At 35.1% G+C, this 25,928-nt stretch overlaps 1 protein-coding gene across 7 annotated transcripts in view; it reads right to left on the bottom strand.

Annotated features, from left to right (window-relative positions):
- Positions 1-25,928, bottom strand: part of LOC116174313 — a 56,695-nt gene that overhangs the window by 5,313 nt on the left and 25,454 nt on the right. For 6 of the 7 annotated variants that reach the window (XM_031492253.1, XM_031492239.1, XM_031492246.1 and 3 more), the window contains 5 exons: positions 16,863-17,110; positions 639-709; positions 491-588; positions 303-436; positions 27-248 (listed from right to left, as the gene is read on the bottom strand). In XM_031492253.1, the coding sequence (XP_031348113.1) occupies positions 27-248; positions 303-436; positions 491-588; positions 639-709; positions 16,863-17,025 (688 nt within the window). In that variant the 5' untranslated portion in view covers positions 17,026-17,110. Of the gene's footprint in view, positions 1-26; positions 249-302; positions 437-490; positions 589-638; positions 710-16,862; positions 17,111-17,180; positions 17,284-25,928 lie in introns of those variants that run through there. The other variant, XM_031492231.1, reaches the window with a different exon arrangement.

Raw genomic sequence — 25,928 nt, 5'->3', positions numbered from 1 at the left:
CAAATTTACAAGTAAGTCAGTCTTACGTTTATTACATCCTGGACCGAACCACCCCAGTTCACAATAACATTGTTGTCGTGGGGCGCTTGTTGCTTTTATATCGATACATTTTCCATGTTCGCCACAATCACTGTTTTCCCAGCACTCGTCTCTAAATTGGCAGCGATCACCATAATACAATCTATCACATTTGCATCGCCCTAACAAATATCTACCGTGCCCGCTGCATGTTTCTCTGTATTCTTTTCCTTTAACAATATTCATTTCTAATTGCTTAATTATTTTGAACATAAATTACTTACGTGGTTTAATGTCTACGTCGGCACACGACCAGAACTTATAGTTATTGGACCACTCCAGCGCTTGACGTATAAGTCGTAATGTACAATCATTGCAATTATAGTCACTTGGTAGTTGTACTTGATATGACTGAGCCCTAAAATAATTAGATAAAAATGAACACGGCATCTACAATTAAAAGAAAACGTACGTCGCGTCACTCGACACGAATTCAGATCCTTGAATAGTTGGCGTTAAATCTAATACTGGTCTCTCTAAGTGATCGAGGAGTTGTATTTTGAAACCACCCTACGTCGAAAAGATCTTTAGTAGGTGCAAGCCAAGCTCGATAAACTTACTTTATGTGGATATCCTAAGTGCCAGGACACGTTAAATTTTGAACCGGCCAAGATGGACGTTTTTATACTTCCTGAAATGAAAGATAACTATTATGGATCGGTCGAATACAAAAATACTTAGCTACAGTTACAATTTTGAAATTTTGTACATCGTGCCTAATGCTTGTTTAACAGTAGTGGCACGTGCCATTGCCATAGCTAAGAATTAGACGGCAAATCATGGTGCCGTTAAATTGAAGGAAACAGGGTCTATTAACCTTGCAAATTTATACGTTCGTCACTATATTAAATCCAAATTAGGCAACGTTTAATCGTTTCTTTCATATAATTATTGCTCAATCATCTTTTTACAAATTTTTTAAGGTAATTAAGTAGTTAATTCGATTAATTTGTTTCTGTATAATATGCAATTCCATTTTACCAAGGAAATCGCTAAGCATAGTGGCACAAGTAGGTACCTTTTAATTTATCTAAAGCGTAACAAGGTAATTCATTATAGATCCATGCACTATCATGAAAAATTATGCTATAAGTAAATGGCGTGTGGTCTTTTTGAATGTGGGACCCGAGAAACAAAATGTTTAAAATTGTATTATTTCTACTAAAAAAATCGTATTTCCATCGTGTGCCAAGCATTAGGTATAAGTTTGTTAGTCCTATTTCTTTGAAGGGTGAACTTTGAATTAATCCCTCCCAAAATAAAAATAGTGAAATGGAATGAAATGCAGCAGCGTGCGGACAGTACCAATCGGATTTTAAAAATCCGGCGCAAATTGAGAAACAAGAATTAAAATCCGCCCGATGCGTACCGTGCATGCCCATACCGACGTGTGTGCGATGTACCTAGGTAGGGACTTGTCGCGGTATCATCGGCATTTATCAGCGGCAGAGCAAAGCGAACTCGAAAGCGAAGCTTTATTATACGAGAGTAGATGGTGTCCGTTTATCCGTCTGTGCGTCCGTGAACACGATAACTGCCAAACTCTTAGGCAGATTCGGTTCAAACTTTGTACAGTTGACCTACACACTCCATGAGGAAAGCAGTCATTTCGTTAATGCCCAAGAAAGGAGACCTATTAGACTTAAGAAACTGGCGACCTGTTTCCTTATTGTGCACGGATTATAAGATACTCGCAAAAGTTTTGTCCATAAGACTAACAACAGTACTTACGAAGATAATTCATCCAGACCAAAGCTATTCGGTGACAAATCGCTCTATGTATGACTCTATTCATTTGCAACGAGAGTTAATACAACATGCAAATCAACAAAATGTTCCACTAGCGATTATCAACTTAGATCAAAAGTCAGCGTTCGATAAGATCTCACACAAATACTTATTTTTAGTACTTGAGAAAATCAATGTAGGAGCGTTCTTCATTAAGGCGGTTAAGCTTTTATATGCAAAGGCTCTTAGTCACGCAAGACTGGGCGCTGCTTTAACAAGTTCTATTAAATTTGAAACCGGTGTAAGACAAGGCTGCCCCCTGTCAGGGCCACTGTTTACAATTTCTATTGAGCCATTCCTAGCCTTAACCAGAAAATACCTTAAAGGATTCACACTCCCCACCTCACCCAAAGTCCACTTAACACTAAGTGCGTACGCGGATGACGTATCAGTATTTACCTCACAAGACGAAGTTTTCCGGTCACTTAAGGTCTGTTATAAAATGTACGCTGACAATTCGGGATCGGAGCTAAATTTAACAAAATGTAAAGGGTTTTGGGGAGGATCTTGGAAAGGGAGAACGGACGCACCACTCGGTATTGAATGGTCCAATAGAATAAAGGTATTGGGAATCAGCTTATCTAATGATCAATCCGAAGATTCGATATACGCTTTCAATTCTGTGGCAACGTCGTTAGATACATCACTGTCCAAATGGAAGCGTATGTTACCCTCCTTATCCACAACAGGAAAGAAAATGGTATTACCAGTACGTGGTTCCGAAACTATGGCACACGTTGCAGTGCATACCCATCACACTGCAGCAACAACTCAGCCTACAAACAAAAATCGTCGACTTCTTTTGGAAAAGAAAGCATTGGACCACCCAACAACACCTATGTTTGCCGATCAGCAAGGGAGGGTTTGGTATGATTCACATTCCATCTAAAGTCAGCAGTATGCGAATTAGGTTCGCCAAGAAATTCGTCGACGGGAGCGCAGACCCACCTTGGAAAGCTGTTTTAGAGTATAGCTTAAAGCTAGCCGATTCGTTGGGCTTAACTTGGCAGTGGTTTTTTCTGAATAACAGAATACCAAAGGGAACTATCACAACTAGTTGTAGATGTAATCGATGTGATGCAAAAGTCCTCTGTGTCAGTTGACAAAATCGATCTAATTAATGTTCCAACAATAGATTCTCGATTGGTTTCACGTACCGTTCCACCGCTTTTCGCAAGCCACTGGCATACAAAGGGGTTCGTAACAGTCAAGGACTTTAAAAATATGGGCATATGGTTAGAAGAAAATGTTATAAGATCTCGACTGGCACCTTGCTCGATTCATCTCCAAGACGATCTTATAAACCAGTATCGTAGGATTAAAGCTACAATAGATGAATGGTCGTCAGACCAAAGCCATAGTACCGAAATGGGTGAATTCACATTTACTTACCTCGGCAAGGAGTACCATCTAAATGACACTACCAGGAGACTACTTCAACATCAACTAACAACATCGTATTTTAAACTGCCAGACAACTACGTTTCGTATAACTATTGGACGGGAAGTACAACGTACTGGATCTCTTTCTTCAACACCCTCACGTCTGGACAATCATCGGACGTCGCATGGAGGTTTGCCAAGAACCGGCTAGCAGATCCGATTTTTTTTACATCATGCCAAGCTAAAGGCTACTGACGCATGCCACTATTGCTTGAAACCCAGATGCGACGCGATGCATATGGTAATAAAATGCCCACAGGTCCAAGGAATTTGGCAGTTGGTTCGACGAACTTGTGACGCTCTTCTCTATCCTAGGACAACCACACTTTGCATGGTCATTAGCGGAATAAGAGGAAAAAAGGAAACCGAAACCTTAGCAAATTTTCTAATATCTTTTGCAAAAAGTACCATTTATAATATTACAATTAAAGACATAGAAAACGACAAACGCACACCAAACTTTAAAGACATATTTACTACCCGAATTAGGAAAAGAATAATCACGGAACTTGCATGGTACAGATCGAAAGACTCTTATCGAAAAATTCGTCGCGTGGTGGGGCATCAATAACGTGTTCTGCTCACTAAATAAAGACAAGGTTTTAACATGGGGCGAATGTTGGGAGGAAAACTAATTATGTGCTGTGATCAAAAAAGTGGACCTTAGTGGAGTAGACAAACATACATATACCTACTTACTCGTACAATTTTGTGTAACTTAAGTTAATGTTGAATACTGTGTAGGGTGACGGTTTATATTTCATTTGTATCTCGATGGGTGTAATAAATATAAAAAATAAACAATACCACATCCAATGATCCCGTCAGAAAGAGCACATAGGTTCTGTTGTTTTTTTAGAGTTGCTTTAGAGGTTTATTCTTCCCAGCCCAGTCTTTTTTTAACTTTTCTTGTTCCAGAACGAAGTCTATTACTTCACCGCACGACGACATTTTCAGACTAAACTGAATTTCTTCCGGCGATTCCGATAACTTATGTGCGATTCTCTATTAAAAATGCGTAAAATACGGTCCGTACCGTACTTTATATGTTGAAATTTATAGATGCAGTTTTAATGTCCGTACCTATAAGGACCGCTTATCATATGTTTTTATATCTGGGTTAAGGAATGGAATTTTTTGTATTAAAATTGAATGCACGGTTAAGTTTTGAAAAAACTTTGGTTTACAACATAACGTAACGTAATAGTTATTTACATATGAGTATGGTAAATCAAGGTTTACGTTAACGAGTGAGATGTTTACTGCCGAAGCGTAGCTGAGGCATGAATTTCGAAACGAGTAACATTAACTGATTTAACATACAAATAATGTAAAACATTTTATTTCATACTGCTCTATTTCTATTAAAATACCATTTTGATTAGAATGTTGTAGGTACACATTAAAATAAAAGCAAAAGTCGATCACTTGATTTGTTTGATCTGACAGTAGTTTGACAAATATCAATGCATACGTTTAGATGGATGTCAGTTGCGGTTGCTAGGCAAAATTTCCAGTCTGGTAAAAATTTTCAGTCTGGTAAAATACGATTTACCAGACTCAAATCAGTCTGGGAAAGCGGCGATTACTAGATAGTATGAAATAAATTAAATTACGTGATATATTTATGTACAATCAATTATTAATAAATTTATAATAGTCCTTAAATTGACTTATAACAGTTAATTATTATTTATCGCTAACTTTTACTCAAATTTATAATATGTAGATTGATAACACGAATGCGAATCGCTTCGGCGTCGATTAAACACGATACAATTTCTAGAATATTCTCAAATAAACACATCATATTTACCGGAAAGAATGCGTTTAATTGTTTATCCGTTTAATGGCGCCTTGATGGCGCCCCGATGTTGCACTGGAATATTCGCCACAATAATAGCAGGTACAAGTATATGTATAAGATTGCTTAAATATGGAAATTTGATAGAAAATCTTATATGATACAGGTCAAAACTTCTACAGTACTACCTATGTGTAGAAATCTCTCATTTGGTTTGACATTGTAATAAAAGTGTTAGACCTATCCGGAATGTCAATTTCAAACTTCCAATCTGGTCATCATGTTGTTTGTAATTTGTGTAAGAGAAGTAGTAGTTATTGGGCATCTTTGGATGAGATTATGCAATTCGAAAAATCCAAAAAAGGGAGAAATAAAAAAGCTGCGTGTGTATCATTCTCTCCCTCGCAGAATGTAATGTGCAAATTCTACCTTTAAGATAATAATTACAAGAGAATTATGTTGAACAGGTTTCAATTAGGTCTAGGACGCAACGTACAGCGATTCTATGCTAATCTCGCGATTGTCCACCTAATAATAGCCTTTACCCCTAAGATAAATGTTCCCGACATGGAAATAGCCATTTATCTCCTCGCGATTGACACTAACTGACAACTTAATAATCGGTTATGTTTCAGTATTTCTTTGAAGTATCTATTGTTTGCTAAACCGAAATTTTACAGCATGTAATTAGCCGTGAGAGGGCGTCAAGGTAACTTTGGTGAAAATCAATCACGAGGGTTGGCAATCATAGAGCAATGACTGTGCTATATCCTACGACTTACGAGAACATTGTACCTATATGAAAGTGTAGAGTGTAGACAGTAACGGCATTTATATTAATTTTCATTGTAGTGGAACGATAATAACTAGACCTTGGTATGAATCACATATAGCTACAATTATTTTCTTGAAGTCCTTCTAACTTTTTAATAAGTCTAGTGGTATACGCCAAGTACTGTACAGAGAACGACAATCCGTTAAAACACGCTAGGTATTAAGGTCATATTTCACTATTTACAGTGTGCAACGTGCATCTGGCAAAGTGCACAATTAATTACATTCATTATTTGATATACGGTACAAACATTTGTATCATGGTTTGGTATACCTAATATGGTAGAATAGGAAATGGTAATGGATGATGTAGAAAGGGATGGCGCCCCTTAACAAATTGTTGTTTTTCTCACACACGAATTCTATACTTAACATTTTAGATGAGACTTATATTAAGTAAAGGCTCACTGACCAACCACCGTGATATGGATGGGGGTTCATTTCTTTAATGAGTAATTGGAAACGTTCTCTTGAATTTTTAGAGTTTATACTGATTACATTGTAAAGAGCGGTTTAAGAACAGATACATGAATTTAGGTAAAATAGTGGGCTTGAGATTTTTGTTGAAAGCCGCAGTGTAACAATATACCTACGAGTAAAAAATAAGCTGGTAGCAATATACCCATATAGACTGTGAGTCTGTGCATATGACTTAAAAGTGTGCGTTTGGGATAATTTTTTTCTAATTTCGATCGTATACATTCAAAGTGAATCTCGTTACGACTTTGCAAATGTACCTGCCTTATTGGAGCAAATGAAGCAAATTAGGTAACCGATGTGCTTGATTTAAAAGTAGATCGATATTAAATTTAATTCCGCTTAATCATTCTTGCAACGGTATTTATTAAGTCAATCAACCAAAAGCAGCAGGTAAAACAATTATGTAATTTAACTTACTATCTTCTAATGAATTTTTATATTGCAATCAACCATTAACTTTGAATGTACGCAATGAATTTAAGATTAGGAAGTATACCATACTGTTAAAACCAACACGAAGGGGAAACAGAGAATTAGAGAAAGTATTTTGCACTTTTTACGTTCACACCTCTATTAAATAACAATTTATAAATGAAATAGTTTAAATTAAGTTAAATAACGTGAAATTGCAGTACTTTCATTCTTAAATTAAAAAAAATGTGTTTGTATCCGCTGTTTATGTATTTATTCATACAAGATTACTCCTTCTAATTTTCAAATATTTTACACGATATGGGGTGTGCCATCAGACTTAATTGATTTATTTCTTGCACTTTGATTCTTTAAAAAAAATGAGATTTTATTGGTCTAAGAGCAGCAGAACAATCATGAACAATCCCGTCTCTTATAAAGTGCACATACTTTTTATATCCACCGCAGCTTTATTTATATAGGCCTTTGTGGTGTTATTGGATTGTTGGTCAGGTTATTGTTCTTTGGTGCATTCTATCGCAAGTTCAAATAATTGAAAGTTTAATGCTACAAATGCTATTTCAATTCCGTATTCCATTACTTAATAGAATAATGCTTACGCGCGAGCTATTGTTTATGTTCCCTTGGCAACAGCGAAAAAATAGGGTTATGATTACAAATATATCCAAAAAACGGTAGCGCTAGGAAGCTAATAGGGTAATGATTACAAATATGACAAGAATTTAGGCATTAGGTTGGTAATGAAACGTTTTTTTAAAATTAGCATATCCACAAACTGGAATATTCACATTCACAGAGTATCATATAATAGAACGAAATACGTCATCATTTATCAGTGTTCTTTTTTATTACCGCATTTTTTTAATTAAAGTCCATATTTCAACCCTGCGTGGGACTAATCTGGAGGAATTTATTTTTTCAGCGACTTGATTACTAAGGTAAAAGAATTCCTTCCAGCTCGTGCACTGTATTGTTAAGATTGTCAAAAATTAACACCCCTTTTATTGTTTCTTAAAAAATTTTAGTGGTAAAAGTCGCCACTTTACAAGATAAATTGATTCGCACAGCCTTCAAAATTGACACGTGCTTGTCCTTTGAGTGGAATTAGAGGTGTGAAGATGGAAATAAGGTCCATTCACCTGGAAGTCTTTGGTTAAAAAAACTTAACGAAAATTTAAACCTAGCGCGATTGTCAGTTTGCATCTTTGACAGTGGGCGGAGAGCAGCGGCATCTGTCCATAAAAAATTAATTGATGCATTTCTTAGTGCACAGTCCACCCGGTCGGAACGTTTACCCAGTTTTCCATAATCTGAGTTGGATCGTTAATAATTGAGGGCTCAGTATTCCGGACCCATACTATTTTTAATTTTCATCAGTGATTTATCCAATACTTGCACATCCAGTAAGTGGACCCTTTTTGCAAATGACACAATTATTTGTCACGGGAATGCAGAGAACGAGTTGTTAAACTTAACGTCTGATGCCCAAGCAAAGGGCAATGAATGATTTCTGGTTAATAAACTACACTTAAATGAAGATAAAACAAATGTAATGAATTTTTGAAACTACGCACTATAGATCACTGACACATTAGGTATATTAACCAAAAGTTCTATATTACAATTGAAATGTTATACGATATCGGGAAAAATATAAACACGTCAGTAAAATGACACTACTTTACTCGGAAAGAGGGCATGTACTTCAATACTTCTTCGCTAGTAACGTGTCATTCTCCTGACTCCTGACAATTAAACAGTATCGCAGTTGACTGGATAATTTGGAATATAAACACTGAAAGGCCTAGTTTTTTCATTTCTCAATAACTTTATTCTCCGAATAAATTCCACGAATACCATTGTTGATCCAATCATTGTCCAGGTACTTATTTGCCAAATAAATTTATCGAGAGATGGAAACATTGGCCCTAACTTTATCTAATTGTTTCGCTTATTGCGTGGTATTTTTTCTCTGGTCCTGAGTGCCTATTTTAATTTCAACTCGATTGATTGATTTTGTCTGATAAATTTGTTTCATCTCGCTGTGTTCTATTTAATCGAGCCCAATTTACGACCCAGGAGATAAGAGATCATTTTAAATTTTTCTTTTGTATTGTATTGTATAATATAGTTCTTTGGAATTCTGTTGTTGAGTTTTTGAAATTAATAAAATTAAAGTCGTATCGATCTCTGTTCTGTAAATTAGGGTCACTTTCCCAAAGTGCTTCTTATTTTTAGCATGTTTTACAAGTGTTTATAGACCGTAACTTCAGCGACATTGCGGTCGACCAATGACTATGAACTCTTAAACCCAATAATTATGTATTATGTGCATGATTTTGTAATTTATTTGAATTATGTTTAATAGATCTCGTTATTATTATAACTGCCGATAGAAATCAATAATCGCTTTCTTTTCAGGCTGTATTAAAATTCTGCCACAATTTGAATAACATTATGCTTCATTGATAGGCATTTTTATTCAAATCAGTAATCAATTTTTGCGTTAAGAAACGTTACAAAATTTAATTAAGCTTTATTACAACATTATGTTAATTTGGCATTAATGGAGATGGCCAAGGCAAAGGTCAAGATGAGTTTCTATCAAGGCGGTTGAATTTTGTAATTCTTTAATGCGTGGAAACGTATGTTTGGAATTTTGATTTAAATACTGAGGAAGGGGCACCTACAAAATTGGATGTATCTAAACAAAATCGGCATTTTTCACCAGTTATTACTACGTGAAAGGTATCGTGAATTTTACTTGTAGGTAGTAAAAAATTTGGGAATGTTTTAAAATCAAAAGCCGAAGGCCTTTATGATATTACCAAAATATAGACATTTCAATGCGCAATTCACTAAATTGAATATAGTATGCGTGTACATTAAATAATTACTACCTTGCGTAAAAAGCCTAATGCTTTATTAAAATCATACCGTTATTTTAATTGTAATTTCTCAACGAGATGCGAAATTGTTGATACTAAAATTTTTCCCATATTTTTGTCTGTTTTCAATAAAATCGTGTTGTAATGATGCCTAACGTGTATACTTAATAATTTTTACGCAAAATTGAAACTAAAGGAAATTGACGTTGTAGAAGTACTCGCTCTATTTCCCACAGTTTATGGAAAATAACATACCGGGTTTTGTAATTATATATATATGTAGGAAGGAAATGAAGAAAAACTTAAAGCAACTGCTGAATATTTTAACGTAAGTGAATGTAATCTATAAAATTGATCTCATTCAACGCAAGCAAATTTGTAAATTATTATTAATGTGTGGTTTTTTAAAAGGGGTGCAATGACATCCTAATGTATACAGAGTCCAGTTCAACGCTATGTTTCGGCAATTAGTGGGAGCACATATTATAGTCAGTTTATAAATAAAGAAGATATTGAAATATTGGATACTGAAGGAAAATTTTAAAAATTGGTGTATTCAAATGTATCAAATGCTGTATCAGATAAAACAGCGGTTAAGGGCTGATCTAGGTTTTGCGAATCCCTTAAAACATTTGGGGTTGAAAAGGTGAATTTATAATTAGGTCTATATATAATCAGTGTAACTAATAACAAAAAAATTAGACAAAATTATATCATAGATCAACTTACAAATCGGTAAATTATTTCTTTAAAATTAAGTGCTTGGGTATTTTTCATAGGCAAGGCTATAAGAAATGGCGCAATTTCTATTGAATACGATACGATGTGAACAACCTTCTCAATAGACACTGCAATTTGTAAAGTTTACAAAATAGATTGTAAATTTTTTCCTAAATCAAAGCACCTGTCCGATATTTATAAAAGTTATAAAATTATATATCCCATAAAACTGGTTTCTCTATTAAATAATTTACAAACAAATTAGTAAGGTATGCCTGATTTAATGTAACTATTTAACCTTCGGCGTAGCAACTTTCTTCAATTCCCAATTCTTCTCACATAATCTCAAGTTATGCACATTACGACGAAACAGGCAGCGGTTTGCCTATTAAATGATTCCAACAAGGTGAAAATCGAAAAAAATGTAACGCTTGTGCAATCGATAGTGACGGTTGTGTTGTCGACAATGACATCCTTTTATTGACGATGATGGAAAATTAACATTGCATTACAAACCACCAAAAGTGGTCAACGATAACGGATCAGATCTTCTGGATTTTCGTTTCCGACTATCCAATTTGTGGGAGAACAATTCAAAATTAAGCACAGAGCGACCTACTTTAGGCACAGCTATTTGATAACCCGAATTTTGAGATTTAACCTTCAGTCAATGCATGCCCATTACATTATTATTTATTATTTCATTCAACTTTCTTCACCAACTGATGCAATATGTCTTAACTCACGCCTGCATTATTTCTCGACTACCTACAATAATTAATGTTAATAATATCGCGAAGCCAAACATGTTTTTAGACGCCTACATAATACTCTTTCACGGTGCTTTTCCGGTTTTTTAGTGACTTCTGAATCTCTGAGTAATCAACATTTCCAGTGAGACAAAATGAATGCGGTTGCCATTCAAATTCAAAATTAAGTCTATAGCACTAACCACCATTGTCATAAAGTTACCATCTGGCACTGCAAATTTTCGACATTTTTTATTTCAAATTTGCATATCGTATTACCATCAATTTTTATGGGACTGCTTTATTATCAATACTTGATTAAGATGTCGAGTGTTTAGTACCTAACAGTTTTCGCTATTTTTAGTATAATGACCTTAGTATATGAATTGAAAGTCATGTATAAGTATTATTGCATGGAATGTGGTTCATATTTTGATGAACTGTGACCATAAATTTTTTCTTGGAAGTGCGTCATTGAAATCCTGCTGGGCTAATATTTCACAGTGTACAAATATACGACAATTTGTAAAAGGAAAGTCGCTCTAAGTGTAACCCAGTTTGATACCAGTTTTCCACACCCGCTGATTATCCAAAGAACAGCATGCGACGGCTGGTGTAATTACTACCTTTCAGTATAATAATTCAAATTGAACGACATCGAGAGTCGTCTTACTCTGACTGGAAATTTAGATTTAGTGATGTCTCTCCAGATGTCCAAAACTTTGGCGTTTTTAGTCTTGATTTTGGATCATGTCTATTTTTATGGTTTGCGAACTCAGTCTTGGTTTTGGTATCATGGCGACACGCTAGGTTAAAGTTGAACATTGGCACACTTTTTCTTTAAACAGTACTGTTTGTTAGTTTGCCATAATTTATGCGCGAAGCAATCGCCTATCTTCTATATTAAACTAGATCGAATAGACGACCTGTAATATAGTGTGCAAATTCCAAAAGAAAATGTTTAAAAATCGAATTTAGTATTGAACGCAGCATATAGCTCACAAGTGGGTAATGCTTTATAGCCTTCACGCACATAATTTCTGTGCCATGAACGTAATTATATGGTCATACTTAAAGCAACACTTGAATTCCTGTCATGATCACCTTTCAATGAAACCAACACATTTATTATTTAATAAGCAACAATAAATTGAACTACAATTTATGCAAAACACCAAGATCGATGTTCAAGTGCGTTCCTATATCGTCGTACACACACATAGTGGTCATGGATTACCGAAAAAATTTTAAATGGAACTTTTACTGCAAGGTAAAGGTTATAACCTTGTCGCCGGAACGCAAGTTTATAATAAGATATGTCTTAAATAATTTGTCCTGTGCTGTTCCGAAACAGAAAAAAAATCTGTTTTTTTTTCTGCGAATTGAAGCAGGTGGTTTCTAAAAGTAACTAGGGAATTCAAAATAAAGAAAAAACTTTTTTGGATACCACTCATCAAAACAGTAAGTTGCCTAGTCAAGGCCATGGAATTTTAAAAGGGTATCTAAAAATCGTCGATTCTCATTTTTTTATATTAGAGCAAATTTACGAACTACCTTGTATTAAAACTAACTTATTCTACATCCAAAACTGCTTTGAAAAGTTAATTCCAGAAAAGTAATGCGTCATCAACTTTACAGAATTGTTTGAAAATTGACAACAAACCGCGTAATCTAGCCAGAAATTTGATATGTAGATACATGGTGTCCCAAATTTGACGTGACCGTAGGAATCTCATCATTTTCTAGGAAGCGTTACAATTGACCACAAAATGTACAACTTTGCCTGTATTAACCGATTTCGTATATCTTACAGTTTCCGAGATCCCAATATTTCGAGAGTAACCTGTTGAATTTGGGACACCCTTACATGCCCAATGGACCTAGAGTCACTACCCTTTTCGCGGAATTGTTCTAATTTGAGTGGTTACCACATATACCACCTGCACACCTGCACATGCGCGATTCTGCCTTTTTATATCTAATGTATATTTAGTTAGAATCGATTTAGCCGTTTAGCCGAAAATGAGAATTTGACTTACCTGCGCATGCGCGTGTGGGTGGTAAAAATCAGTCCTGTTGATGTTAATCTTCAAGCTATTCAGCAAGATATGGTACTATAATTATAAAGGTTTTCTTACTTCTTCATCCTGAGGGGCGGGTCAGAGTTTGATTATTTTTTAAATATGTTTGATTTTGTATACTATTTTAAATCACTACTATGTGCACAATCAGATATTTATATTGTTTAAACAGTAGCAACATAATTTATGGAGAATTGTTGTGTTATAGTAACGTTGATTATTAGGGAGTTACAATTTGTTTGATATTTAAAGCTAAATAAGTTTAGATAAGAAAAATTCCCCAATACATACGAAGGAAAATACTATTTTAATCTTTTTAATCTCTTCATATGGAGCTTTAGGAATTTCTGTAACGAAGCACTTGGTTTCATACCTGAAGTAATGACCACACCGTATATTTGTGGTCTACCAGCTTTGCTGGAACACCCGGTATCTGGATGCAATTAAAATTGGACGAAGACTGTTGCTCCTTAAATATTTAGTTCCGTTTTAGGAGTTAGAAATAGAAGGGACAAAGTAATGGTCCTGCTTTTGATTTCTCGTAATTAATTTCATAAAGAATTATCCTCCTGTTCAGTTCATTCGAGGACACGCGTTATATTATTATTACTAAGAAGGTGGTTAATGCGAGTATAATTTCTTAATGTGAATAATTGGGGGAGGGGGGAGGTAAGCTGTTTCTATGCTCTATGCACAATTTGCTTTCTCTAAAATATCTAAATCCATTATCCGAAAAAATACCAACTTGTCAAGTGGTTACTTTTTAGGGTCATGTTTTCGCCTTGGTTCGAAGCAATTCGACCACAATTTTAATGAAATATAACGAAGCACCCGTTTTCGTATATGGAATTAGATCAGAATTAATGAACGCACCGTACATTTATGAAAGCTACCAGCTTTAATGAACACCCGGTACTTCGGAGAATAGTCGCTTGCTTACAGGAAATTGTAGTCCGGACCTATGGATTTCTTTCCTAGGAGTGGAGAAACAGAAGGTAAAAGTAATGATTTGGTTTATAGAGCCGTTTTAACCGCTGATAAGGCAAACCAGCTGTCGAACATAATTGTAAAGTTTTAATTGTTCCCGTAGATATGTAACCTATTTTTGCAGTACCCAACAGCCTTCGGCATGAGGAGGAAGAAGAAGGATTTCAGTTCCGTTAATTAGGTAGTAGTCATGGGAATTACTGAGCTACCGAATTTTTAAATTTTAATCCTGCCAATTAAGTGAGTATAGTTAACCGTATTTAATTAATTGTGTGGCAGCAAACTTAATCTAAGTGCGCTTCTTTATTATAGATTTTGAGGTATGTCCAGTGGCGGATTTAAATTTTTGCGCCCCTAGCTACACCGAAAGATATGCGCCCCTCCAAAAATAATCTTTAAATGGCAATAAATTTTAAGATGCTAATAAAAATCACATTATAACTTGAAATTTTTAAAACTAATATGAAATGAAATACAGTACACCTAAGATTAAGTATTCACACACGTCAAAACTTGAATTGTCGATTACCGTTCTTACAGTTACAGTTTGTTTAAACTATCTACCAATTCCAATATATTTCATAATTTTAATTAAACATTTTTGTCATTCGTAACTTGTTATAGGGCATAGGCGACTTATTTTAAAACATAAAATGTTACCTAAAATGAATGTAGTGCAAAAATGCCACCCCGTAAAGCTGCCGCCCCTAGGCACGTGCCTAGCGTGCCTATATGTCCACCACTGGGTATGTCCCAGATTTGTAGGATTAACAATTATAGCTCCATTGTTTTCTGCGGAAGCCTGTTTGGACATTGATAATTCCCTGACTACGAGCTGATTCCTTTTTAAAAATTGAGTTAAATTTTAACATTGACAAATTCCATCCTCCACGTAAATGTTCCTTTAATTTAAAATCACGTAATATGAATACTATTGTTAATGTAAGATTGTCCGATTAATCAACAATGTTTCTAATAAAATGTCCTATACTTAAACGTCTCTGTGGTTTTTGATAGATAGTTTCATGTAAGTTATGTGGGGTGTTTATTCTGAGATGTACGTTTGAATTTTAGTGTTCTGGGGGTGGACTTTAAACATTTACGTAATCTGTCATAAACATTTATGTACTAATTTATGAGATGTTAACGTGTTTCATCTTTGATTTCAAAGAACATTAATATTATATGGCACTGTACGAAGACAGCTTCAGATATAGAATGCAACGAGGAATGCAATGACTTGTGTAACGATATTATAACAATTAAGATAGCTGCCAATTTTACTAGTTGTATCCTGTTAACGTTAAAGCTACATTTCCATTCTCAACTGAGGAACAGAAGAATCATATTTCTTAACTATTAACTAACCCTCGAACTAACCTGACGTCCCTGACAAGTTAGGAACTAAATGATAAAGCTAATTTTAACAACCTCCACCTTTAGGTGAGTTTTTTGTTGTTAAAATATTTGTTGCTACTTGCTTGTCTAAATTATAGACTCTAGGCTGGTGTGTTGTGGTGATACCAATTTATCACAAATCGCCAAGAACGAATATATTTTGTTTGACATTTAACTGCCGGCATACTTTTTATTTATCGTCGTTCGAAGACTTAAGTGGGTATTACCACAGCTTTGAGCGTTTTACCCATGGGCAAGACGCTGACTTCAAACCCACCGGCAAAATTTTAAGTGTAATCGAGCAAAACTAAGTGGGTAAGACGACATCGTCAAACCCAAGCAACATCCGACTTGTTGGATAATTTACGCTGCCGCTGCGATATGACGGCAAGTGTGATAGGTTTTGTGGGCAAAACGGCGCCTTTTTCTGTTTTGCGCATGTACCTACAATCAGCTGACTGCGTGTTTGGGTTATTCGTAGCTCTTTATCACGTTTAGACAGAAATTTTCGCACCCATATGCGTTTCTTCTTCCTTTTCTTGCGTAATTTTAAAATACTGTATAAACCATATAACATTAACAAATCATCATATTCGCGTTCATGCATTGTGACAACTGTTCAAAAACTGACAGCGGTGTCGCTGTGTCTTTCCCACCATCGAGCACCACGTTAAGTCTAGATGCAAAACGGTAAATGTAATCATGATTTAAAAACAGCGTTTTGCCGGTGGGTTTAAAGTCAGCGTCTTGCCCATGGGTAAAACGCTCAGTGTAATACCCACTTTAGGGAACCTCGGTTATTTTGGATAGTATCATTAGATTACGACTTTAGTGTCTGGGACTAACCTCCGGAGTTTAAAAATCTTCGGGCCAACTTGGCATACCACATATAAAAGATTTCATTCTGGACTGTTTGGTTTAAATTTCTCAAAATTTGAAGGATTAGTTATTTGTTATATATAACTATTTCATCTAAATAATTTGTAATGATACGCTTTTTTTCGGATCATGGAACTGATTACCATTATCACACAGAGAATTAATAATCTAATAAGCACTAGAATTTCTCATCAAAATGTTTAAACGGTAGGTAGATGATTGTTTTTGAAAACTATTATGAATGAAGATCACATGATGGTACACATACCAACTTTTACCACATAGGTACATACAAACTTACCTTTGGGCATTCCACATGGCGCTTTCGTTCTTGAATTATCCAAAAAGTCCAAATCGTATTTCCTAGCGGGCGGATAAGTTAATGCCACATGACTTCTCGTGGGAACTGGCAACACTTGAAATATAATTGCGAAAAGTGCGAAAGAGGCGCGTAAATGCCTCATTTTCTAATATTCACTATAACTATCACAATTATTTAACACTATCATCACTTAGCACCATCACTTCTCTTCGGTTTCTCCATCAGATCTGCAACATAAAATTAAGTGTAATTATTGGAAATAATAATGTAATTAAAAGAAGCGAAATTTTCACGCGCCTTAATACATTACGCGCCCATTTTGTCTATCGATGTAATAGCGCGTTGGAATGTGCGTCTCGCTATAATAGACAAACTTTCGCTAACACCGAAGTGGTCGTATCTGGTCGATCTAACAGAATATAGAAGAATGTTGTAATGGACTGCAATCTCTACAGTAGGTATAACAGGTTCATGGAGATTTCATTTCAAACCACGCACCTGCGTTAAGAAACAATTTGTATGCCGCAATGCGAACTAATTTCCATTTTTTTAAAATCCTGGATGACCTGCAATATGGCACAGAGTGGATTGTTTCTAGTTTTGTTCGCTCTTTCTATAATTAAACTGATTAAAATCCAATTGAATTGTTTAGACACGGCGATTAAGTTATGGGGGGACCATGCCATTGATAATGTTTGATTGTTTGGTCACAGAACGATGCCTGAAAATAAGGAAACATGTGCCGGAAGCGTATTACGATTTCTCTTCCGAAAGTTTCGCCTCAGGTCTCAGACGTGTCCGTAATCCGCAAAGCTTCCAGTCAATGAATTAAAAAAATACCAGTTTACTGCAAGTTGTAATAATAAATTTCAACGGAAGTTCTATTTTTCACCCATAAAATCAGTCAAGTAGTACGCTTACTAGCCATAGCGAATTAACCGAATGTGAACTTAATTTGGTACGATTATTTACGTAGGCTTATGAAATTTGTCATAAGGCCATCGGGCCGCACCTAAATTTTCTATTTGCACAACGCATTGCGAATTAAACTTGCAGATATGATATTTTGTAAACGTCGAGCGTATAAAGAATTGTACGTTTGTCGCGGAATTTAATTGAAATTATGCAAGCAAAACGATATGTGGGAAACGGACCTTTCTTTGCGGATTACCTCCACAATAGGTAATAGTAACAATCTTGCCTAACTGTGTTACTGATTCCCAGATTAATGAAAAAATTAAAAAACAAAGAAATCGTGAAAGGCGGGTTAAAAAGCAACTTGTTCAATTACTAAAAACAGTAATAAAGAGCAGTCGTTGACACAACAAAAGGCCGCGATGAAAGCATGATGTGTGTGTGTATTATAATTTTTCCGTGGAAATTGCTTTTAAATGCTAATTGTTTGATGTTTCACATATTCATGATACGAGAGTAAAGTTCTACCCGTTGAGAGAAAGTTAGAAACAGTGTGTATCAAAAGGTTCTGGGTCCCTAATTCAACATGAGATTTTATTGAGCAGAATCCATTAATTTCGAACTAGCGTTTTGGATATTCCGATACAAAAGTCCAATTGTATTGTAAAAAAAAGCGTACCACCATCCAATTTTACAACTCGCTGCTACATTTCCAAAGAAGAAAATCATCTGTTATGGGAGAGTATTTGTACACATTGATACATCTAAATCTGTTGAATTTTTTGTATTGTGTCAAAAACTGAAGGCGATTTTTTTGGGGATTTTGTATAAGAAATTTGCGCTTGAAGTCATTGTAATTTATCTCGTGCGTACAAATTTGTGTATCTTTTATGCACGATAAGCGAACCTAGACCAAAGATATTGGTACATTTTTTCTCATTAATTGTGAACCATTCAGATGCGTGTAAATTCGATTTTGATTAGAATTTTGTACCTGGTATTGGAGTAATTATAAATTGTAAAAAAATTTAGGTAATTAATTAATTAGGTTTGAATGTGATCACGAGACTTGGTTCAATTGGTTTAATCTTAATAAGAAAATTTTTTTTCCGGGTCGATCTGAGACAATTTTTTTTTCGGGCCTCAAAAAAAGGCAGTGTATACACTTCCTTTTTTGCCAAAAATCGACTACACCAAAATTTCTCGGGTAAGCACTTTTTCATATTAATTTTGGTGCGTAGAATCCAAAACAATTCGTACTTTTTCGATTAGACTTCTCAATATAAAGTTATAGACTAGAAACCAATTTCGAAAGAAAATTCAAAGGGCTGTAACTTTTGAACTAGTAAAAAAAAACGAAATCGGCAAATTTTGGTTTTCCTACAGAAGTAATCAAAATTTTCTGAAGCATAACTCTTTAATTGCGGATCTGCTTTTGGAGATCCCCATGATAGTACGTCCTTATCTTTGACACAGTGTATAACAACTTACGCAAACTGCAGAGATCTCAATATTGGTGTTAAATTCATCTTTCACTTATAGCTCTTAACCCCACATTAAAGTTTGTGGCGGCTTAAATCAACCATCAATTTCTTCTCATTACTTAATCGTATACTCGTGTATTTTTATTTTTTTAATATCCCATTCGAATTGATTGAAATTATGGATTTTTCCCGAGAAATTTTGGTGTAGTCGATTTTTGGCAAAAAAGGAAATGTATACACTGCCTTTTTTTGAGGCCCGAAAAAAAATTATCTCAGATCGACCCGAAAAAAAATTTTCTTATAGAATGTGGCCTGTAGAATCCATAATTTCAATCAGTTCCAAGATTGGGCTACTAGTTCAAAAGTTACAGCCCTTTGAATTTTCTTTCGAAATTGGTTTCTAGTCTATAACTTTTGATTGCGAAGTCTAATCGAAAAAGTACGAATTGTTTTAAATTCTACGCAACAAATTTAATATGAAAAAATGTTTTCTCGAGAACTTTGGGTGTAGTCGATTTTTGGCAAAAAAGGAAGTGTATAACACTGCCTTTTTTTGAGGCTCGAAAAGAAAATTCTCTCAGATCGACCCGAAAAAAAAATTTTCTTATAGAATGTGACCTGTAGAATCCATAATTTCAATCAGTTCCAAGATTGGGCTACTAGTTCAAAAGTTACAGCCCTTTGAATTTTCTTTCCTTACAAATTACAATCAATTTTGCAATTTTTGATTTTTATAAAAGTCACAAATTACATTCTGTAGAATAATGGTTTATTTTGTTGCTGAACATTAGTACTTACAGTCTTGAAAATTGAGTTTTGGAATGTGTGTTAATCAATACTACCGTTATACTCGCGACAGGATTTCCAAAATGATGACAGTTTGAATTGCGAAATTCTATGTACCTAACAGTTTTTTTTTACCAGCACATTGAAGGGAGAGTATATAAATGCCATTTCGAATTTGTCCAATTAGACATATTTCAATGAGCTGAACGACATGAGTTAATTAACATTGTTAGCTGTTGCACAATCTGAGACATTCTTAAGCAATAAATTTTGTTCTATTCACTCATATCTAATGAATTAAACTTTACGTAACACTTCCCATCTATAATTTTATTCAAATTGCATATATGAAAGTGCGTAATCTCCCAAGTCGGCGGTGTTCTTTTCGGTGAAAGTACTTGTGTTTTCGAGAGTCGATTGTCGTTAATCGTTAACATTCACGCATTGTTTAATTACGCTTAAGGAATTAATTTTAATAGAGAATTAGTTAAACACATTCACGCGTAACAATTTTTTTCCCGCATAGCACGAAGTGAAGTACAGTTTGCAGTACCAGCTAAGCTACTTATAATAACCGACAGATTAAAAAGGGTTTTTACATTAATCACGTTGATATTTCATTATTCTGAAAGTGTTAGGTAAAAGCTTTTTTTATCGCAATTTCCTTAGGTTTATAACTGGGTCATCCGCGTTGTTCATTTAAGTGCATGGCAAGTACATACGTTTAGTATACGCATATATATATATTTCGATGGTCGTTTGATAAGTGTCCTGTTTTGAAATAAATTCCATTGATATATTGCCAAAATATGCCTCATATTTCGAAGTAGTTCTTTCGCAGTTTAACGCCCTTTAGCCAGCGAACCCCGAGATCGCCGTCCCGAGCTGCTGTTCCTCTGCCTCCTCAAAATAGGTGTTCGGCCGCTCATCCACCTCGTCGTACGTGGAAAATCTTTCTCCAGCAACACATAGATAGAATACATTGAGTTCTAACGCCCTAGAGCCACATCTTACTATTGCCAGGTGTTAGGGTAAGATCTGTGTATGGAATTTTTTCATGAATAAGTATAGCCGCCCCACCATAACGGCCGTTTCGATCACACAAAATGATGTTGTAGTACTTGAATTTAATTTTGTAGCCTTCTTCATACCAAGTTTCAGACAATAAGGTGATATCGACTTTGTATTGTCTCAAAATAAGTTCCAAACTAACTCTATTGGATGTATCTGATAGCATATTCCATTGAACAACGTTTAACCTCTGATTTTGGATATTGTTTGGGGTTTAAAAGGCATAATTGGGAGTGTGAAATGGGGCTGGATTCTTCAAGCAGTTTAAATCCCTGATATTCACTGTCCTGTGAAGAATTCGAACTTTGATCGGACATATCGAAATCAGTTTCTAACGATAGGGATAGAATTACTCTTTTCAACCTAGCTTTGAGTTGAGTGTTTTAACTAAGCGTCTTAGTTACATTCGTTCATGAGTTCCATTAAATCCGACAAATCTTAACATACCTACCTGTAAGGCTATCTCAGTAGTATTTTTTTCCCCTTTATGCTCATCAAAAACTGGAAAAATTCCTCATAATCAATTACTGTGTCCGCGCCTTCAAAGAATCCCAAAAATTTGGCGTAGAGTTCCGAGTCATCCGGAATCGTTAAACCAGGGTTTGCTATTTTGGCTTTTTTAATTGGTTTTCCAACGTTTTTTGACAATTTACCTCGTATGAGTCTGTTGAGGATGGAGATGACCTTTTGGGGGACGATATAACTTTGGTATACTGCAAAGGTTGTTGTGATGCACAATATCCATTACAGTTGGATGTGGCTGTGTCGAATGAGACTTTGTAGTGCATGGAGTTGAGATCCCGTGGCTACCGCGCGTTTTATGTTGGGAGGAGAAGGTTCATTAACCGAATTTCGTAATGGAAACGCGGAAAATTGATGTAAGGGCGCACACATCAACGTAAAACAAGCACTAAAGCGTACATAGGTATTTGGGGATCCATGCATTTTAAAGAGGATTAAATTGATTACCTATACCTAGATTAGCATCCATTCCGCAATGATCTGTAGGATGCAAAATATTCAGCATGCGCAAATTTCAAGGTTTCAAGAGGAGCGCAACATTTTTTTCCTATCAATATGATATGCAATTTTTCGAAGTTGGTAAATAAATTTGACTGGTCAAAATTCTTTCTTGTAGCATTAACTATATTATCAATTTTCAAATGAGACATGCCTTAGCGTTACTGAGTTTCTTATTTCCATTTCTTAAGTTTGGAAAATTGAAAGGCATCGGTATAGTAGGGAGAAAACATTTTTTCCTGCACAAAACTCTTCGTAATATCTTGATTTTCCTGGTTGTTATATTTTAATCTTAAATAAGTTATATGTAATTTACATAATAGTGAGGTGGCCATGCAAAAAAAAGGCAATTTTTATTTGCCTCGTTCAAAGCTAAAATCCTATTTATTAATTCATTTTTCTAATAATTCATTTAAGTCTATAAAAACTAGAGAATAAATTTGATAGTAAAAACATACCTAAACAAATATCTTGGTTTTTCTACATTTTATATTTTAATCTGAAATAAGTTCTAATTTACATAATAACAAGGTGAATATTAAAAAAAATGAAAGTAATATCACTCACTGGATGACATTAGGAGTTAAATTAAATTTGCTTTGTAGTCAAATTCTTCAGTTTTTGGACTTAAAATAAATTGTTTGAAAAATAAATTAATCGGTATGATTGTCGTTTTGGACGAGATATATAAAAAATTGCCTTTTTTTTGAATGGCCACCTCACCATTATGTAAATTACATATAGTCTAAGCGGTATAACCGAAAAAAGACCATTTGGAGGCTATTAGTGCAGAAATTGTGAAACTTGGCAGGATTGTGGCTCATTAAAAAGCATTTGATTTGACCCGAAGCACATTCGATTTCGACCCCCCAACCTAAGATGGCGGCCATTTAAAAAAAGTTCCAAAATATTTTTTAATTTTTTTTAATTAGCTCTCAGAGCTTGATCTTGAACTCGTCATGCCTAGTAAACACAAAAATAATAAAATTAGACTCGTTGCATACTTTGTTGTGACTATACGGCCGCCATATTGGATTTAAGCTAAATCTCGAACTTTGGCCTAATATGGCAAAATACTCGTAAGCGGTGCTTGGTATCGTTATATAGTATTTTGAGGTTGGCAAGCTCAAATCTGATGTCAAAATTCCAATCGTGTGACTTCAGAGGGTAATAGGGGTATAAAGGGGGTCACATTTCAACAGACCTCTTGTTGAAGCAATTGCCATGGCAATTTTTGCAAAATGGTCAACTCATGCCTCTTGCAAAGCCACCGGTTTGAATCGCATAATGCGTGAGAGTCCTCCTAGAGTAGTCTTCGTTGAAATGTGACCCCCTTTATACCCCTATTACCCTCTGAAGTCACACGATTGGAATTTTGACATCAGATTTGAGCTTGCCAACCTCAAAATACTTAACGATACCAAGCACCGCTTATTTTGCACATATTAGGCCAAAGTTCGAGATTTAGTTTAAATCCAATATGGCGGCCGTATAGTCACAACAAAGTAAGCAACGAGTCTAATTTATTATTTTTGTGTTTATTAGGCATGACGAGTTCAAGAACAAGCTCTGAGAGCTAATTAAAAAAATTTAAAAAATATTTTGGAACTTTTTTTTAAATGGCCGCCATCTTAGATTGGGGGGTCGACATCGAATGTGCTTCGGGTCAAATCAAATGCTTTTTAATGAGTCACAATCCTGCCAAGTTTCAGAATTTCTGCACTAATAGCCTCCAAATGGTCTTTTTTCGGTTATACAGCTTAGACCGAGGCTTAGACTATAATTATGTAATTTATACCCTTTCACTTTATAAAATATAGGCAATCAAATAATTGAACGCTGCTTGTTTTTAATTCTAAATCCTATATGCTACAGTCGATATTTTCAAATATTCTATTAATGAATTTGGTTAGACTGAATAAACACCTGCTCATAAGAAGAATTTCGAACACGCGATTTATCGCAATATGGTTTATAGATAAGAATGTCACATGTTGCAAAGGTCCTACCGATGCACGTCCATTTAGTTTTAATTTAAACGTTCGTGCGGTTGTGGTGCTCTCTGAAAACGGAATAAGATGGTAAAGAAAAGCCTTTATTATTACTTTTTTGGAAATCGAACTGTACACGGTAGTTTATTGGCGTTTTTCAAATTAAAAGAATTTCTCCAGAGACCAAGATTTTGTGTGCGATCCATTTATTACTCCCAATATGTTTCTCTTTCTAATCAAGTTTTAAAATTTGTGTTTTGTTCCGGAAGTTTCCCCAACAAGAACTTGGGGTACCTCGAGGGGTACCTAAGTGTTTTTTGATCATATCTTTTACAATAATTGCTTATGTAATATACGCGTTTAGGTAGGTATACAATTTGTAAATGCCACCGTATGTGATTTTTTACACACTCCAAATTTTTATTTTTGAAGGCGTTTGTGTAATAAAATAAGGAAAGCTTATTATGGGCTGATGTCTGATTAAGAATGTGATGCGATTTCCCATTAATCATCGTTGAGATATTTGACTTATTTATCTAATAAAACGACTTTTGCGTCGAAGTTTTAAAATCCAATCATCCAATGAATAACTAAAAAAAAGGTAACTGTCGATCATTTCTAAATCTTTAAACAATTCTGTTATGTTGAATTTGCCGATGGAAATCGGTGTGGTGTGATTAGCTTTCTCGTTCGCCTTATGATCAAATCGAAGTCTTTGCTCTCAAAGTGGCGGCTCGCCTATTAGACTAAGCGCAACTTTATTTTAAAGTTATGTCAAAAATCTTAATTAATATCAATAGATACCATCCCCTAAAAATTGTAAATGCTAACCCCCTATGTTTTCTAAATCGTTGGAAAGCCCTTGGTCGTTGTTGTAACCTGCAATTTCCAAATCGCGATTAGAAAACAGAAAGTCGTGAAAATTCTAAGATGCCCATGATCGTCTTTCGCAAAATTCTCTTTGTCTACTGAAGTACCTATCCATACTAGAGAGAGGGTCGCTATTTAAAATTTATAAAGGGTGATTTAAAAGCTACGCTTAGGCTAAGCTCCGTTTAAATTTGTCGGTGCAAACGGTCATTACTATTTTTGTTCCCCCTGGGCCCTGACCTCCCGTTGAAAAGATTTTGAACATTTTCGGATATTATTTTACGTTTCGTTTCGATGTATTCCCACTGACCACTGTTATACTACTTTACGTGCGTATATTTATATTATCTAAAGTTGAATGGCATATTTTATCAATACAAATGAAATTGATCCATTTATAGTCCTAAATTTCTTAACAAGCCAGAACAAATGGTAAATACCTACTTATTTAGCCGTTTTATTTAGAAATTAAAATAAAAAAAAAAGAAATCGGTGAATACCTCAAAATAATGAACGCATTTGTGCTATATTGTATTTCTATGTGTCTGTCCGTCTGGAAGTTAGTGCCCGTGTTCACGATGGTTTTGTTTAGAAACGTCTGATCGCTTTGAACGTTAGTACATATGTTATTAAGGTTAAGGATATAAAAAAGGCCGCTATTGTTTTTCAGCTGCGTAGACTATCGGACCAAAAAGTTACAGCCCAAAAACTATCCAAACATAACATATTTGCTGTGGCTAGCACAGATACCACCACCACACCTTGCAAGTGCGATCCTGCCCTTTTATGCCTAAGAATATGTGTACCGAATTTGGTTCCAATCATTTCAGCCGTTTAGTCGGAATTGAGGGTACAGACGGACCGACAAACAAACAGACCGACACTGTCGTAAAACTCAAAACTAATTT

Source organism: Photinus pyralis, unplaced genomic scaffold (assembly GCF_008802855.1).
Source record: "Photinus pyralis isolate 1611_PpyrPB1 unplaced genomic scaffold, Ppyr1.3 Ppyr1.4_LG1, whole genome shotgun sequence".
Taxonomy (NCBI): domain Eukaryota; kingdom Metazoa; phylum Arthropoda; class Insecta; order Coleoptera; family Lampyridae; genus Photinus; species Photinus pyralis.
Note: the sequence above shows the minus strand (reverse complement) of the source record. Positions and strands in the feature narration are given on the sequence as shown.